The sequence below is a fragment of the Asparagus officinalis genome, chromosome 4, assembly GCF_001876935.1.
Source record: "Asparagus officinalis chromosome 4, Aspof.V1, whole genome shotgun sequence".
In the NCBI taxonomy this organism is placed as follows: domain Eukaryota; kingdom Viridiplantae; phylum Streptophyta; class Magnoliopsida; order Asparagales; family Asparagaceae; genus Asparagus; species Asparagus officinalis.
In genome coordinates, this window is record NC_033797.1 from 130,654,469 (window position 1) to 130,671,169 (window position 16,701).

At 36.1% G+C, this 16,701-nt stretch overlaps 1 protein-coding gene across 3 annotated transcripts; it reads right to left on the reverse strand.

Moving 5' to 3' along the window:
- On the reverse strand, positions 7,695 to 15,565 carry LOC109838765 (probable alkaline/neutral invertase F). Of its 3 annotated transcripts, none has more exons than XM_020407182.1 (5): positions 15,439 to 15,565; positions 13,539 to 13,995; positions 12,232 to 12,663; positions 10,780 to 11,338; positions 7,695 to 8,185 (listed from the first exon to the last, which is right to left on the reverse strand). In XM_020407182.1, exons 2-5 carry the CDS (start codon positions 13,935 to 13,937, stop codon positions 7,896 to 7,898), a joined length of 1,680 nt encoding a protein of 559 aa, XP_020262771.1. In that variant the 5' UTR covers positions 13,938 to 13,995; positions 15,439 to 15,565; the 3' UTR covers positions 7,695 to 7,895. The 3 variants fall into 3 exon arrangements, with proteins under 3 accessions (XP_020262771.1, XP_020262772.1, XP_020262773.1); XM_020407183.1 differs by having other exon boundaries at positions 15,396 to 15,565; XM_020407184.1 differs by having other exon boundaries at positions 15,469 to 15,555.

Sequence of the window (16,701 nt, forward strand, 5' to 3'; positions counted from 1 at the left end):
TGAAACTCATCAAAAAGCTAGGCATCCAAGCAAATAAACACAACAGCAAGTTGTCGACATTGATTTTTTGTAAGCAATCACAAAGCTAGGTTGTCTTTGTTCATATAACATCATGAAATAAGCCGTATTGAAACTCATCAAAAAGTTAGGCATCCAAGCAAATAAATACAACAGCAAGTTGTCGACATTGATTTTTTGTAAGCAATCACAAAGCTAGGTTGCCTTTGTTCATATAACATCATGAAATAAGCCGTATTGAAACTCATCAAAAAGCTAGGCATCCAAGCAAATAAACACAACAGCAAGTTGTCGACATTGATTTTTTGTAAGCAATCACAAAGCTAGGTTGCCTTTGTTCATATAACATCATGAAATAAGCCGTATTGAAACTCATCAAAAAGCTAGGCATCCAAGCAAATAAACACAACAGCAAGTTGTCGACATTGATTTTTTGTAAGCAATCACAAAGCTAGGTTGTCTTTGTTCATATAACATCATAAAATAAGTTGTATTGAAACTCATCAAAAAGCTAGGCATCCAAGCAAATAAACACAACAGCAAGTTGTCGACATTGATTTTTTGTAAGCAATCACAAAGCTAGGTTGCCTTTGTTCATATAACATCATGAAATAAGCCGTATTGAAACTCATCAAAAAGCTAGGCATCCAAGCAAATAAACACAACAGCAAGTTGTCGACATTGATTTTTTGTAAGCAATCACAAAGCTAGGTTGCCTTTGTTCATATAACATCATGAAATAAGCCGTATTGAAACTCATCAAAAAGCTAGGCATCCAAGCAAATAAACACAATAGCAAGTTGTCGACATTGATTTTTTGTAAGCAAACACAAAGCTAGGTTGCCTTTGTTCATATAACAACACGTACTAGAAACTCATCAGCTAACAAACAAACAAAAAAACAAAATGAAAACAAAACGCATCAGCTAACACGAATTAGAAAATCTCATAAAAATCCAACATTTATCCTTCAAACTAAATGTAAAGGTCAGACCCCAAATTTGCAAAAACTTCAAGACTTGGTGGTCAAAAGAGCAAAATTTTAGACCAAATCAAAATTCGCAGAAAAACCTATTTCCATAAACCCTCAAAACCCTACCCCTAGTAAATTCTCACCAAATTACATGCCAGAGAGAAATCTCGCTTCATTATACCATACCAAATTACATACCTTTTGAGGGCGGTGATGGTCCTGACGGAGACGGAGGGCGGTAGTGCTGGACACCGATGAGGCGGCTGGATCTGAGGTTGTTGACGGAGGGCAGTAGGGCTGGACTCTAGAGTGGCGGCGGCTAGATCTGAGGTTGTTGACGGAGGGCGGTAAGGCTAGACTCTGGAGCGGCGGCGGAGACGGAGTATGGATCCTCTTTTGAGGAAATATTGCTTGGATCACAGCGGTGACGGAGACAGAGTAACCGGAGAAGGATACGGAGACGGAGTGCCTTGACGGAGGGCGGTAGGGATGGACTCTGAGTGGCGGTGGCTGGATCTGAGGTTGGAGAAGATTTGGAGAATGGAGAGCTAGGTTAGATTTTGGGATTTTATCGTGAGGGAACACGGGTGACGGGTTGGGTTTGACACTCCGACTTATAATGGGTATGGGTGGTAATGGGCGGTCGGTTCGGGCAGTTCGGGTTGAAAAAATTTCAACCCGACCCGAACCGACTGAGAATTAAAACCGAACCGAACCGTTGATTTTCGGTCAGTTCGGTCGGTTTTTTCGGTTTGGACCGAACCGTGCACACCCCTACTTCTACCTCTAGTCGACAGGGCCTCTCTTGAAGTACTAGCATGGAAAGACTCTTTGTCCTTCCTCCTTAAATCATAGTTCATCAATGTGTTAGTTACTTCACTGTAGGTGATGGAAGATCTCCCGTTCAACAAAGTGAGCATGAAGGTATCATACTCCTCATCGGGTAAGGAGCCTAACAAGATAATCGCCTTGTACTCGTCCGTTATCTTCTCATCCATGTTCGCTAAATCCGACAACAACTTTGTATAGTTGTTCACATGAGCCACTAGTGGGGTTCCCCTGGACATCTGGAATCTGAATAATCTCTATAACAAGTGCAACCGATTCTCAACACTCTTCGTAAGGTACTTGTTGTTAAGAATCTCACACATTTTTATCACAGACGTCATCCCAATCACATGGTATTTCAGCTCTTGTTCCAAACAAGGCCTGATCACCCCACAAGCGTTCCTATTCATCTTGTCCTATATTGCCTCATCGTATTTTGGTGGCCTCTCATGAAACATATGTTAGATATAGGTGCCCTGCAGGTAATAATTTATATTGTAACAGAACCTATATGAATATAACATCCTTATTTAAAATGATAGTATGCTATTTTGGTTAGTATTTATCTTGTATTTTAATACAGATAAAGTCCTACAATTATACTAACTATCAGACATTTCAGATATGATCGTAATGAAGGATCTGATTTGTCACTAACGTATATTCTAAAATGTTCCTAGTCAATGAAGTGTTGAAATGGGACCTCATCACTTTGGGAAGACTAGTGTATACTCTATTTCTCCTTTGGTAGGATGATGATTCATCTCTTGGATCATTGATGTGAGACATCAAGATATAGTATACAGGTGACTCATTAGTGAATAAGTTGACTGAACGACCCACTGAGAACGTCTAGTTAGTAATTATACTTAACTGTCAAATAAAAGTTCTCAAGTGATATAGTACAAAGTAGTCTCTTGACCTGATGCATGAGTGCAATATCTTACATGTTAGTATAGATGTACTTAGACTTTTACCTAACCACAGTTCTCATTGAGTTGTGTATAATGGTTCTTGTTTGGTGCATCCCGAGACATAAGTAGATATTGATATGCCAAGATGGGATACGTCTCTACCAGTATAGGGGGTTGATGTCATAAGATTGTTTGATATAACTATAGCTTAGAAATCCTTAGCTGAGGTAAATAAGATAAACTGAGTGTTAGTTTGATCTTAAAGGTTATGAGTTTAATATCAACAAACACTAATCAAGCTATTAGGGTTTGACAGTTTACCATACCCTAGGCTCGATAGTTTGACATGGTTTGACGAAGAGACCGGACTGTACGGTATTATCACTGAGTGGTCCTGATAAAATTATGTAAGCATCTCACAAAAATTTATCACAACTTATACCCGAGTAGTCTTCATGTGTAGCTAGCACCTCTGTTGTACTTGTGGATATGATCCATTGCCGAATCTTAAGTTGGGCCCTAGAGTCACACTGAGCGCGTACTTGAATCCTATGAAATACAATTTATAGAGTTAATGCGTATAATTGATACGCATATATGATTTTCACCGAATACACATAAACGGTTATATGTATCGGTAAAATCAGAATCCTATGTGCTTAAGAAATGATTTTTATTATTTTTCTCATAAAGTTAACTTTTAGTCAACTAGTTGACTTTTTGGTTAACAGTTGACTTTTGGTCAACTCATTGAATTTTTGGTCATATGATGACTTATTAGTTAATGATTGGAAAATTACGAAATATCGTATTTATGGAACACCGTATTAATATGGTATTTTTGTTTATGAAATACTCAATTCATTATACCTTGATTAATGAGTCATGAGATGAGTCATTAAGGTGGTATGGTTTGGGAACATAGTTTTAGCACATGGTTTTGATTCTTCATGACTCTTTGCATGACTCATGAGATGAGTCATTGCATGACGCATGAAAGGAATCATTATATTTAGATAACTCATGGCATGACTCATATATATAGAGAGAGCTCTATATATATGAGCTCTCTCTCTCTTATGGAGAGGTTAATGAAAAATTGGCTAAGTGGTTTTTTTCATAAGAGAATAAAAGAGAGCTCTACCTCTTACTAAACTCTAGCAATCTTTGAGTAAGAGGAAGTAGTAGGATTTTTAAGTACCCCAGGGTGGATATCTTGTCTTGTGTCTCAAGAAGACTCTGATTTTATCAAGCTCACTTGAAGACTTGGAGATCCACTACAAGAAGGAGTACAATAACAAGGAGAATGAGCTAGGGGTTATTCGATCTACCATCGAATCACGCTACGAAAGTAAGCCTTCGAAGCTCTCAGTTGCTCTCTTTATTATAGGGATCATGTTAGATTTAATTAGGATGGTCCTAGTTTGTATTTCATGCTCTCTATATGCTTAGTATTATTATACATACAGTATTCCGCTGCGTATTTTGCATGTAATAAGCACGGGATATCCAACAACATAATGGTCTCTTCCAAGTTTTGAGCATTGAGAGTATCATGTATGTCGCTCATCCACAAACCAAAGTTGATCTTACCGTCATATTTCACCACACTAATCTTAGTGTTTTGAAATCCAACCTGAACTGTACTCTCCATTGTCTTGCTGCTTTCACCAACTTTTTCTCCCATGCTTACAAACTCCAAATTGCAAAAAAAAAAAGATTCAAACTTTGATAGAAATTGAGAAATTACCCAACTGAACCCTAGATCGGATTCCAAATAGATCTCCTAACCACACGAAGAAAGCAAGATCCCAATGGCAACTTCGCAATGCTATCTCCACCGAAGCCTAGAACTCCAAGAACCAAGCTTCCACAATGAATCTTCCTCCATCCAATGCCAAACCCTAGATCTAAAATCTAAAGCTCTGATACCAATTATTTCACGCCGTGCGAAAGCGTGCTCGACAACCAAAAGAGTTCGCGAGCGATGAGAGAAGAGATCCAAACCAAATTACGAGTGCAATTTACCAAAATACGACACAAATCAAACCAACACAGAGAATTTACGTGGTTCCGCAAATTGCCTACATCTATGGGGAGAGGATGGGGATATTTCACTCTATGGAGGAGAAATACAATGGGTTATAACTCACACAATCACTCAAATATAACCCTAATCAAATATCTCAACTCCCTCACAATATCTCCCTCTCAATATGCTCAAGTAACTTTTTTTTCTCTCTAATTCTCTCTGATAATTTTCTCTTCTAAAATGTTCTATATATATAGAAATCCTAAAACCAAAAACATACTAGGAATTCTAAAACCAAAATAAAAAAGATTAGAAATCTTAATAACCTGTTACCAAAATAGATTAGGAATCCTAATAACATGTTACCAAAACAGATTAGGAATCTCAATAACATGTTACCAAAACATATTAGGAACATGCTATCCAATAGGGGTAAGAGAGGGAGAGGAAGGAGAGGAGGACTTCTAGGATTTCCTGAATCTCGTGAATACATATGCTTAGATTGCTCAAAATTATTACTTATATGGATGGATTTTCGTGTATATATATAGTTGGATTTTCGTGTGTGTCGTGGAATTTCATGTATATATGCGGTTAGAATTTCATGTGTAATATGTGGTTGGAATTTCATGGATGTGGTTGGATTTTCATGCATGTGGTTGCAATATTTTGCATATGTAACAGGTTGTGCACGAGTTTGATAGCTCGATGCAACAGGTTGTGAATAGCGTTAATAGTTCATCGTGCATCCAGGTTTGTTGATGGCCAGCATCTTCACAGGATTCTAAATCCTGTGAAGTTGTAGGGTCAGCTCTACAAAGAGTCCAAAGTTGAGCTCTCTGTGGGACTGACATTGCAACTTCACAAGATTCTGAATCCCGTGGAGTTTGTATTAATCAAACTACACAGGATTCCAAATCCTATAGAGTTTACTGTAGTGCAAACTCTAAGGGATTCAGAATCCCATGGAGTTTAGTTTAGTTATTAATTTCATGATAAACTACACGAGATTCTCAACCTCATGTAGTTTTTTGCACTTATTTAGCATTTTCAACCCAGTTTCAGCTATCTGGCTGAAACGAGGTCAAAAATGGTAAATAAATGCAATTAGCATTTTCAACCCAGTTTCAGCCATCTGGCTGAAACGGGGTTAAAATGGTAAATAAATGCAATGTGGATCGAAAATGGTAAATAAAATTCAAATATGGTCGAAAATGAAAACTTGTCCTAATACATACACTTACAACCTTGGCCCCCTCAACCTAAAATTATGGCCCCTGCTTTCAAATGCTATATTATATTATAAGTTTGTATATAAAACCTTAGCTATAAAATTTCTCAATGTCATACATCATCTTAAATTATATATACTAAACGCAAGTATATCCTTGGGCTTTTAAGATGTTCTAAAAGATAGATACACCTTCTAAGTATTTCAAAAATTACAAATTTTATAGTAAAGTGTCGAGTTTTATAAAAACATTATAAATTTCTAAAATTTATAAGTAAACCCCAAATTTTGCACAAAACCCCTTAATTTTTTTAATTTCACAGAACAAATATGAAAATTTTGCATGAAAAATCCTAAAATTTCATAAACATGCAAATAGAGCACTAGAACTTCATAAATTTAGAGATTAATGCCAATAAACTTCAAAATGAACCTCATTAAAATTAATATTTTTATAATAAGAAAAGCACAAATAAGTCATCAAGGCTTTATTCCCAAAATAAAACTTTACAACAAATTATAACAAATTACATAAAAAAGATTTAAAAGATAAAACAAGATACTAGTATATTGAAATACCGTGCCCAGATAATTTCCACCTTGGGAGTACTGCATTAATTAATCTGTCTCTTCCACCAATTGAAAGTGCTATTGCAACTCCACACAGCTGAGCTTTTCTCGATTCTGTCCATGATGAAAAATCCATCATGCTTTCTCAGCTTCGCGCAGGATTGTAGGCAGATTTTTCCTTTTTTTTTTCTTTTTAAGGAATTTGTAGCAAAAATAATGCAAAGGGATCCAGATGCATCATAAAATCTTTAACGAGGGAAATCAGCTCAATTTTCGACTCCCTCGAGTCAATGGCATCAATAATGGAGAGGATAGAAATTTATCCCGTTAATTTCACACGAGCTTTCTTTAACGTCTTGGGGATGAGTTGCACAAAACTCCTCTCAACTTTGATATTTAGAGAAACCGTTTTTGCTCGAACAAACTGGAGAAACGAGAACTATCCTGCTCCAATGTATTCTAAAAAGAACATTCAGAAGAATGTAACGACCAAAGCTCAGGTCACTACCTGATTCTTGCTCGACGACAGAAAGTTGTAAAAAACAAATTTCAGTGAAGTCAGTACAAAGCTCTGAAATTTCCTCCATACCAAGCATCAGCGTGCCCAGTGATCGCATGATTCAAACTTTAGCAGAGTAGTGAGAGAAGAGACAAACTATCCTTACGTGACTTACATGCACATACTCTTCAAAGCAAAAATTCCAGTGCACATGGCTATTTTGAGGGGGAAATTTCCATATACGGCACTCTACAGAAAATCATATGGAGACAAAAGAGAACATGACGTGTTTACTAGGACTTATAAATTATTGCAACCAGTGTCAGTGACAGTGCAATCAAAATTATTGTGTAAGTGCAATAACCGAGTTTAAAATTTGTATCATAACACATGTAATGATCTCCTTCATCCCTATATGCCACCTATCTTCAGGATCAGTGCCAGAGAACCTAACAGTTATCAAATACTACACCTGAATTCATGGACTACATTTTTGATAAACCCAGTAGTAACAGAAAAATGAAAGAAAAACAGCTAAACACACATACAAGAGCCTGGGGAAGGATGATCACTGCCTGGGAACCAATGCCTCAGTCAGGGATCACAGGAAAATAAAGAATCCATGCAGATGAATTAACCTTGTAGGTTGAAGTTAGTTTTCTCATTTGAAGAAAGCAAAAGTGTGCAGAAAATTCCGCTAGTAACAGAAAATTAAAGAAAATAAAAGCCTGTGAAAGAATGCTCACAACCTGGCAACAACTATACACCAGAATTCCAATACCATGATCAGAGATCAAAGCAGACATACAAGGGAATCCACGAAGATGTATTTACAAAGAAGCCGATCTCTTGAGGACAGGTTTCGTATGCCTCTCTTCATCGAGGGCTATAATTCCCAAGTGTGCTGGATTCGTAACCAAAATCTTTGCCACTAAGTAACCAGCAATTGACCATGTTTGAAGTTTTCTAGCTTGTTTCCCGATGTATCTGCCAAGCTTACCATCATAGTATTCGGGCCACCAGTCCTTTGAAAGCTTGGTCTCTGCAAGCTCGATAGCTTCTCTTGCTATGTGGGGTCGTCCTGTTTTGATGCTTGCTGCGGTGAGAAGCCAAAGAAGTACTGCAAGTGAATGAATGGTCAGCTCTGTAAGTACCAATATAACAAAGAAACTATACATAATGCATTCGATGAATTTAACCTTTGATGTAGAAGGATATAAGCATTTTAAATGTACCTAACTATCCCCAACACTAAAACAAATACTAGAGGAAAACAATTTAGAGAACAATCAAGAAAGAACATAATTTATGCTTGAAAAGTATCAGGTATAACACAAAAAACTATATCCATAAACCATACAGATCAAACAATATCCAATTATAAGGTATCTAATGCATTTAATGAACTTTACCTTTTTTAAGGATTTAAGCATTTTAAAGGTCCTTAAATTAATTAAAACAAATACTACAGGGAAACAACTTAGAGAACAACAACAAATGAATATAATTGTCATGCTTGAAAAGTATCAGGTATGCAAAATAGTTGTCTCCATTTAAACGATGGAAACGTAATTCATTGCAAAATGAACATATTGGCAGGAGAGAACAATGGTGCAGAAACCTTGAGATAACCCAATAAGCTAAAGGTATTGCTGCAAGTTGAACACTCTGGGAATTGTTTGAGGAATATCACAAAATGCCATATGTACAATCAGAGTATTGAGGCAGACCAGTTTAAATTGTAACAATGAACATAAAACAACATTCCAGCATTATACAATCACTGCTCAAGGGGAAAAAGAACTTGTCTCAAAGGTTAAAAAGTAAGACCTTAATCTTGAATATTTATGTTGCTAATGAATGAGTCGTTATATTTATATTAAAGTTATTAGGCAGATTTAAGAATAATGTGGATATTCCATTCAAGATTTCAAGTGAATTTCACGACATAACAGCATAATCTTAAAGGTGATATACATAATGGACTATGGACACTGTTACTTCCCTCCAAAAAAAGGTGATGAAGAAGTATTTAAAAATTTCAATCAATTCTAACCCTATTATCATGGATAGAAGATCTCAGAGACACGCTGTTATAAAGTAAAAGAAAAACAGGATGAAATTCCTACTCGAGCAATAAAGTAAATATGAGCACCATTCTAGGGTAACATGTGAAGTAAATCATGATGCTGAAAGCTCTAACTGGTAGAGGGTAAGATGCTTTATATAAACCGGACAAGATAACAAGTCCATGATTGGCATCCCTACTGATGAAATATTAGTTGGAAGGAAATTTGAAAGGTTTTCTCCTTTAAATGTCCCAAAAGTTTGGGATAAAGGCTTTTGTTATTGTTTGTAGGTGTTGCTCCTAAATGTGTTCTTCGGTTTCTTTTCTATGTATTAGCATCTACTATTAAGTTTGAAGGAAGCTAAGAATCACAGTCTTCTAGTTTGCCGAACAAGGAGTCATCTACTCCTACAAACTTTATATGTCTGTCTTGTCACACTTAGTGGACAGAGTTTCTTGAAACCCATGGCATGTCTAATTTTTGCCAGTTTGAAACATAAACTACTCCTCCCTAATAGAAATGTCCATGAAAGAGGTAAGTTTTAGATGCAGAATAAATGCTTCATTCATAATTTCCATTTTGTATTAAGCATATCAGTTATGCCAATTTTTATTCATGCACCTTTCGTTTTATACCAAGGCATATATACTTACCTATTTCTACATATATTAATTTTGTAGACTTCATATGCGATTGCAAACATAGAAATGCACATTAGAGCTAATTAAATAGCGGGTTTAGATTGGAAAGCAAAACCACCCGCAAATGACATCAGCAGTTCTAATAATGTTACATAAACGGAAAATGTACCATAAGAAAGAACCAAACGAGGAAGCATCCACAGTAACAATTACAGTGAAAATAGGATAGAAGTCGATGTGACGAAGATAATGACTAATATCAAAGCAAGATACATGAAACATTTCTACCTGAAACAAGTTAGTGTAAATGAACTGTATGGAACACACAAAGAAGCTTAACATTCCAAGGAAAGCACACATCAAACAGAAAATGTTCACAGAAATCATCAACCAAGAAATTAGCCGAAAACTGGACAAGCCAAATCCAAAAGGATAATCAAACATATGAAACAAACTAAATACTGTTAGTTGAATGAAAGAAAATAGAAGGATCAACTTTGTTGAATTGGAATATAGGGTAATTCAATAGTATTATACTAGAAGCAGCAGGCTACTTTATCTGACCATGTTTGTGGTTGAAAATAGTAAACCAATGAAGCAGTACCATGCCTCAATATTTTATGTATAGTCATTTATGGAAAAAGACAGAAATTTTGTTCCAGTTCATTTGGTGGAAAATGTCAAAAACTCAAGAATACATGCGTAAGTTACTAAAAAATAAAAAAGCTGGACTGCAAAAAGCGAATCGAGCATCCGATCTAACAAAGAGGGGCTGAAAGACCCTTTTTCTTGATCAGAACGAATGAAAAATAGTTAAGCAATAATTGATTTGCATTACGAGACTACTACATAGAGCATCCCCTATATGAATGTACTTTGTTAACAATCCTTTTACATAGCGGACTTCTAGCTTATATATTTTGTGTTAGTTTCAGTACATTTAAATACATGTATATGTACATATGCTACATCTACTAAAAAAATAATGCTTCAGAAAGGATTACCTGGCCAGGATCCTCCATTGTGGTAGCTCCATCTAGTGTTTTTTGGATCACAGCCAGTAACTATATGCCATTCATGACTTTCTAGGGCTGGATAAACCACCTTTAAAGGCATTTCTCCGATCAATTCTGGCCAACGCTTTTCTATAAGATCCATGATGGCTGCAGACTGCTCTGATGAGGCCAAAGATGATATAATTGCCATACAGTTACCCAAGCAAAACCACCGGAAGTCCATTCTAGAAGGACTAACATTTCCAACAAAGTAACCGCCATTATTTGGCATAAAATCAAACAACCAATCCGGAAGAGAATCCGGCATCACATTGAATTTGTTAACTGCAGTGTGAGAGTACTCCTCTGTTTTAAACCGATAGATGTTATTGAGCTGCCGAAAGTCAAGCCAAAAGTATGTTTTCATATGATAGCCCAAGGCATGAAGTCTTTTAATTATCATATCGATGAACTCCTTCCCCTCTTCATCATGCTTAAGCAAAACCAATGAACATCTCAACGCCATAAAAAACAGTGCTTGTATTTCAATAGGATAACCATAAATGCCCTGTGGTAACAGATTAACAATAATTTAGTTCAACACAAACTACAAACAGTGATTGGAAACACTAAACATCAAGTACTTCGCGGAAAGAGAAAAAAGTATCATTCAAAAAGCAAGAAATGTGCCAGGTAAAAACCAACAATCCCACATCTGAGCAAATGCAAGAAATATCCAATCACAAGGCATGAATTTATTGAAATCCTGCACACATTATCCTAAAAAGAGATGAGAGTAGGGCGTCAATATATGGAACTGGGTTGTTTTATCAACTTTTGCATGCTTAGTTGCTTATAGTTACTTTATATTATCACTTTATTCTTTTCTGGTGATACTGGCCAAAGGCCTAAACATAAGTTATCCAAAACAAGACCAAAACAAAAGCAAAGAACAATTAGCAGAAAAATGAAACATCCAAAACTCCGAGCATTCACGAGTATAATAAGTTAAGCATTTGTGCAAACCAACAATTCTCCTGTCAATAGATATTGATTACAGTCCTTTGAGTTCAATGATATTGTATACAGAGATTGTCTGCATTCAAGGTGTTGCTTAATTTCTTATTATACTTTTTAATCAGATATTGTACTTTTTACCTCAAATTTCCTATTTGGGATTCTGATTTCATTAAAATTGACAATGTCATATAGCCACAGAATTGAAATTCAATGAACTTGAATGCAATTGGATCATTGGTTGCCTTGTATAGATGATAAATTTCAAAGACAAACTTTGAATAGTTGACTCCATGTGTCAATTTAGGTTAAGATCAAGAACGAATACATGTATGAATCATATGAAAGAGTACTGCAGTCAAAGAATATGGTAGGTTGACAGTAGAAGTTTCATGTTTGGTGAAGTCTGTAAAATATTCGCCAAGGTAGTCAATAGAAGCTCACCATCCTTCGGTCAATCATGCAGCAACCATCAGCACAAAGTAAAGTGGGAAAAGTATCAAAGCCTTCAGCGAGACAGAGAGTAAGAATAAGCCGCATGCCCTTTTGACAATCAGGACTTTCAGCCAATGAAGTATCTCCTGTAGACTTAGTGTATGCATGGAGCAATATTATCCACCAAAATCCAGAATCAACAGGGGCAACTCTACCAATTGCACTTTCCCCAAAATCAGCAACTAAACTCTCAGTTTTCTTCACTGGGTCACGGACGACTTTAAAGCTTGCAGGCATTACTCCCTCTCCTAACTTGAAGAGATCAACCTTCTTCTCTGCTGATTGAAGACGAAGAGTTTTCAGAAGGAAGTTCTTTACTATTTCTGGCTCACCATTCATTAAAAATGCTAGGCCACTTGGAACAAAGTCCCTCATGAATACCTAAACGAACAAGTCGAAGTTAGAGCCAACAATGTCATTACATATAATCATCATGTACACATATTCTGAGGGAATGAGGTACTACAAAATAAGTCCCTAGGCGACAAAGCCAAAATGAATCAGACTAAGAGTTCAAACGCCAAAGTAAAATTTTATTACCGCATAATACATATAACACATTATAATAAATTCCAAGGCTACAAAATACCTTGGAGCAAGTTGGAAAGATGCTTGCAAGGACAAAACACACATATCAAAAACAAGAAACAAGGACAGTGTTAGAACAAGAAAGAAAGAATCTGTGATCAGGTTGATTATCCATATTCACCCTGAAAAAAAAGGAGGGAGAGAGAAAATTCCAAGACTTGTGATTCGTAAAGAACAGCATGAGACCAACAGACCAAGGATTTCTGATCACATACACGTTTGGTTATTGACCAAGTTCTAAGAACAGCATAAGACCGACTGGCCAAGGATTTCTCGTCACATATGCATTTGGTTATTGATCAAGTTCGGGCTATTTAGTACAATGAACTAGCTCATATTTAATAACATAATTACATGGCATGGAAGACAAAATCTAATTAAATGATTCAACTTAAACTTGAAACAGATTGATAGATAACTGAAACAGTTGGAAGAAATATATGAAGATTAAGAAAACAAATGTCTGCACCTTCAAGGCATAGTGCACATAAGATGGTAAAATGCCAATTCAAATGAAACAGCAGTAGATATCAACTGTTAAGCATCTAGAACTGAAAAGCTACAAACATAGCTCTATAGCAGATAATAGATCAATGTTTTCTTTGGACAATAACGCAGCAGCACACAGATACATTTAAAAAAAAGTCTCTAGCTTTAGTGAGAAGGACCTGATCATAGTTGAGAGCTGCTTCTGAAGTGTCCAGTGCAGCAATTGTCCCAACTGGTTGACCTCCGAAGTAAACCAATGACTGTCTCAAGGCCGCCCAAGCTTCCATTACCATCGGATTCGATTCAGAGATATTGATTTCCTTTGGAGTGTTCGCACAAGAATTCTTTCCAGAAGAGACACTTTCCTCTTCAATCCTTAAAGGCTGAAGTTTCTTGAGAGGAGCACGAGGTGGTGGAGAATCAGTATGGAGCCCGTGAAAGGATCTCTCCTCACAAGTCAAGTGCCGCTCAAGTTTGGACTTTTCTCGCAACTTTGAGAAAAGATCTGACTCCATAGACAGCATGTCTGAGGCTTCTGTGTCATCTCCTTGAATAGAATCCACGTTTATTGAGGGCATTATAACAATTCAGACTAATAGCTCAATACGATTTCACTTGTGTCCAAGAAAAAGCAGTCTGCAGACTCAATAAGATCAAGCACCAAAAAATTATGAGATAAACTCATAACAAAATTGTAGGATGAGAAAACTATTACAGGTAATGCAGTTGTTAGACAAGTCCAATAGAACTAACTCCTGTTGATGGAGTCAATCATCAAAAATAGGAAGGACTAAGTATGGATCTTAAGGAACATTTTTAGGATGATAAAAACTGTTTTTAGTATACCTGTGATGGCTTACTATTAATACATGCCTGGTTACTGATTTCGGATTTTGTTTTCATTTAAGAGAACTAGTTTCTTTTTTCTATTACGTTTTGAAAATAAATATGCTTATTCTCTGTTCGTTTCAATTTAAAGCCAAAAACACAGAGCTATTACATTATGAACCACAGAATATCGAATGGAGTTTAGTGTTTCATTGCTTAAGATAAAAATTGCACCGAAGAACAAAACAAAATAATAGAATTGCACTAACATTTAAGACCCAAATGAATCCAATTTGTAATCAACTCTCTTGTCAGATAAGACCAAATTTTACCTAAGCTAACAGTTCCAGTCAAAAATTAAATTAAACAGCAAACTTAAAAAAAATAAAATCAAGGCAGAATTCAGTATCCAGATCAACTAGAAGAAAACGCCACACTTTCAAATGACAACCTAGATCCCACATTTCAGAACACTAATGAACATAACTACTTCAATCTAATGCAACAAACACGTACAACGCAAATTTCTCATACAATTGAGAAAAAATATAAATCGAGTAACCAAAAGAATCTCAAAAAAGAAAAACATAAAGTATATCCAAACAAACACAACATACTAATAAAAATCAATAAATTAGTACTAAACAAGAACATAAGCGATTGAACAGCAGAAGAAGCGAAGCACACTTCATCAATTATCAAAAAGAAACACGTCAGAGATTGCATGCAAGTTGTCAATTCAAGAATTCAAACTAATCATTCCACACAGAATTCAAATTAGAAACAAGATTAAAACAAAGTTACCTCAAAAACCTCTAATGCAGCTCATCGGGAAAAAAATCATAGAAAAATCAAGAAGTCAAGATTAAAATTCCTCATACAATTGCAACAAAAAATAAATAAATAAATAAAGTACATCCAGACAATCACAATATGCTAGTAAAAATCACGAAATTAGTATAAAGAAACATTGTGACTGATCGAACCGCACGATAATCAAGGCACATTTCGTTGATCAGCGCAAAGACGAAAATCATACAAAAATCAAGAAGACGAACCGATTGCAGGATTTCGTCGCTAATCTCAAGCACAGCACACATACAGTGCAAAATTTAACATATAATTGCGGAAAAAATCACATGAAAAGCAAAATATTTCTAGACGATCACGACAAGCTACTGAAAATCAAGAAACTAGTAAGAACGAACAGCGTTAATGATCGAAGCGCGCGAGAATCGAGGCACATTTCACCTGCAGACTGTTCTCGATTCGAGATTTCACCTGCGAGCGGGTCGCAATCGAGAGCTACTCGAACTCAGACGAAACCCTAGAAATTGATGTAGAGATTTTTTTTTGAGGAGGGAGAAGAGAGCGATGGAGTGTAGAAGAGGCGTAGATATATAAGTGGAGTGAAAAGAAGAGGGAAGCAGCAAATACGTGACGGGGTGGTGACCTGTTGCTGCCGGTTCCATGGGGGCGGAGGTGACCGGATGTAGCCGGTGGAGTTCTTGGAAAAGGGAGGGGGTTGTTTTACTGCTGTGATAGGCTTTTGGCGGGCCGATGTTTCGAAGCCGGACGATTTATCCGGGCTTCACGGTTTCACTCGTTGGTCATTATCGTTTAAGACCTCCAATTTCAATTTCTATGGGGTAAACAATTAGTTTGACTTTGAATTTTAAATTATGGTGGTGGTCCCGCCTTTGAGTGAGGCCATGAAAATGTCCGATTGAAACTCTTTTATGGGAACTTTTTAATATATAAAAATTAATGTAGTGAAGGAATGCAGATTTAAATAATAATAATATGGAATTGGTGAGAAATGATATAACCTAAGCTACATATATGCTTAAATTTACTATTATCAAATTGTAAAGCAGAATCAATTTTTGAATCCCATGTTATCATAACAAAATAGGTGATGTCCCAGATCTATATGGTTAATAATATTTTGCTATACCAAATAATTAGTATGCAGCATCAAGTTTTGTTCAACCCAAAATATTTCAAGCACATAGAATTACAAGCACCTACCCACATCCATAAAAGAAAATAATAACTATCTACCTATTGATAAAGAAAATATCTATCAAAATCATATCAAGTAGTTGGGCTTATCAATGCAAATCCACCAAAAAGAAATATACCACATACAAAAGTTTACTAAATAGGATTTTAGACCAAGAACCATCAAAACAATATAGTTCATACAAAAGTTTACTAAGTAGGATTTTTGATCAAAATACTAAATATAAGTTTTAAACATCATATATCAGATAGAGTTTTTTTTTTAAAAAGCAGCTTCAACTATCTCTCCAAAATATTCTAATTCGTGACCGGATGTAGCCGGTGGAGTTCTTGGAAAAGGGAGGGGGTTGTTTTACTGCTGTGATAGGCTTTTGGCGGGCCGATGTTTCGAAGCCGGACGATTTATCCGGGCTTCACGGTTTCACTCGTTGGTCATTATCGTTTAAGACCTCCAATTTCAATTTCTATGGGGTAAACAATTAGTTTGAC

Bases quoted from the DNA above. Each gene is read 5' to 3' on its own strand.
- LOC109838765 (XM_020407182.1), bottom strand. From the start codon at position 13,937: ATGCCCTCAATAAACGTGGATTCTATTCAAGGAGATGACACAGAAGCC. The intron at 12,664-13,538 runs GTCCTTCTCACT...TTGTTCGTTTAG, and splicing joins CAGCTCTCAACTATGATCAG to GTATTCATGAGGGACTTTGT. The intron at 11,339-12,231 runs GTGAGCTTCTAT...CTGTTACCACAG, and splicing joins GCATGATTGACCGAAGGATG to GGCATTTATGGTTATCCTAT.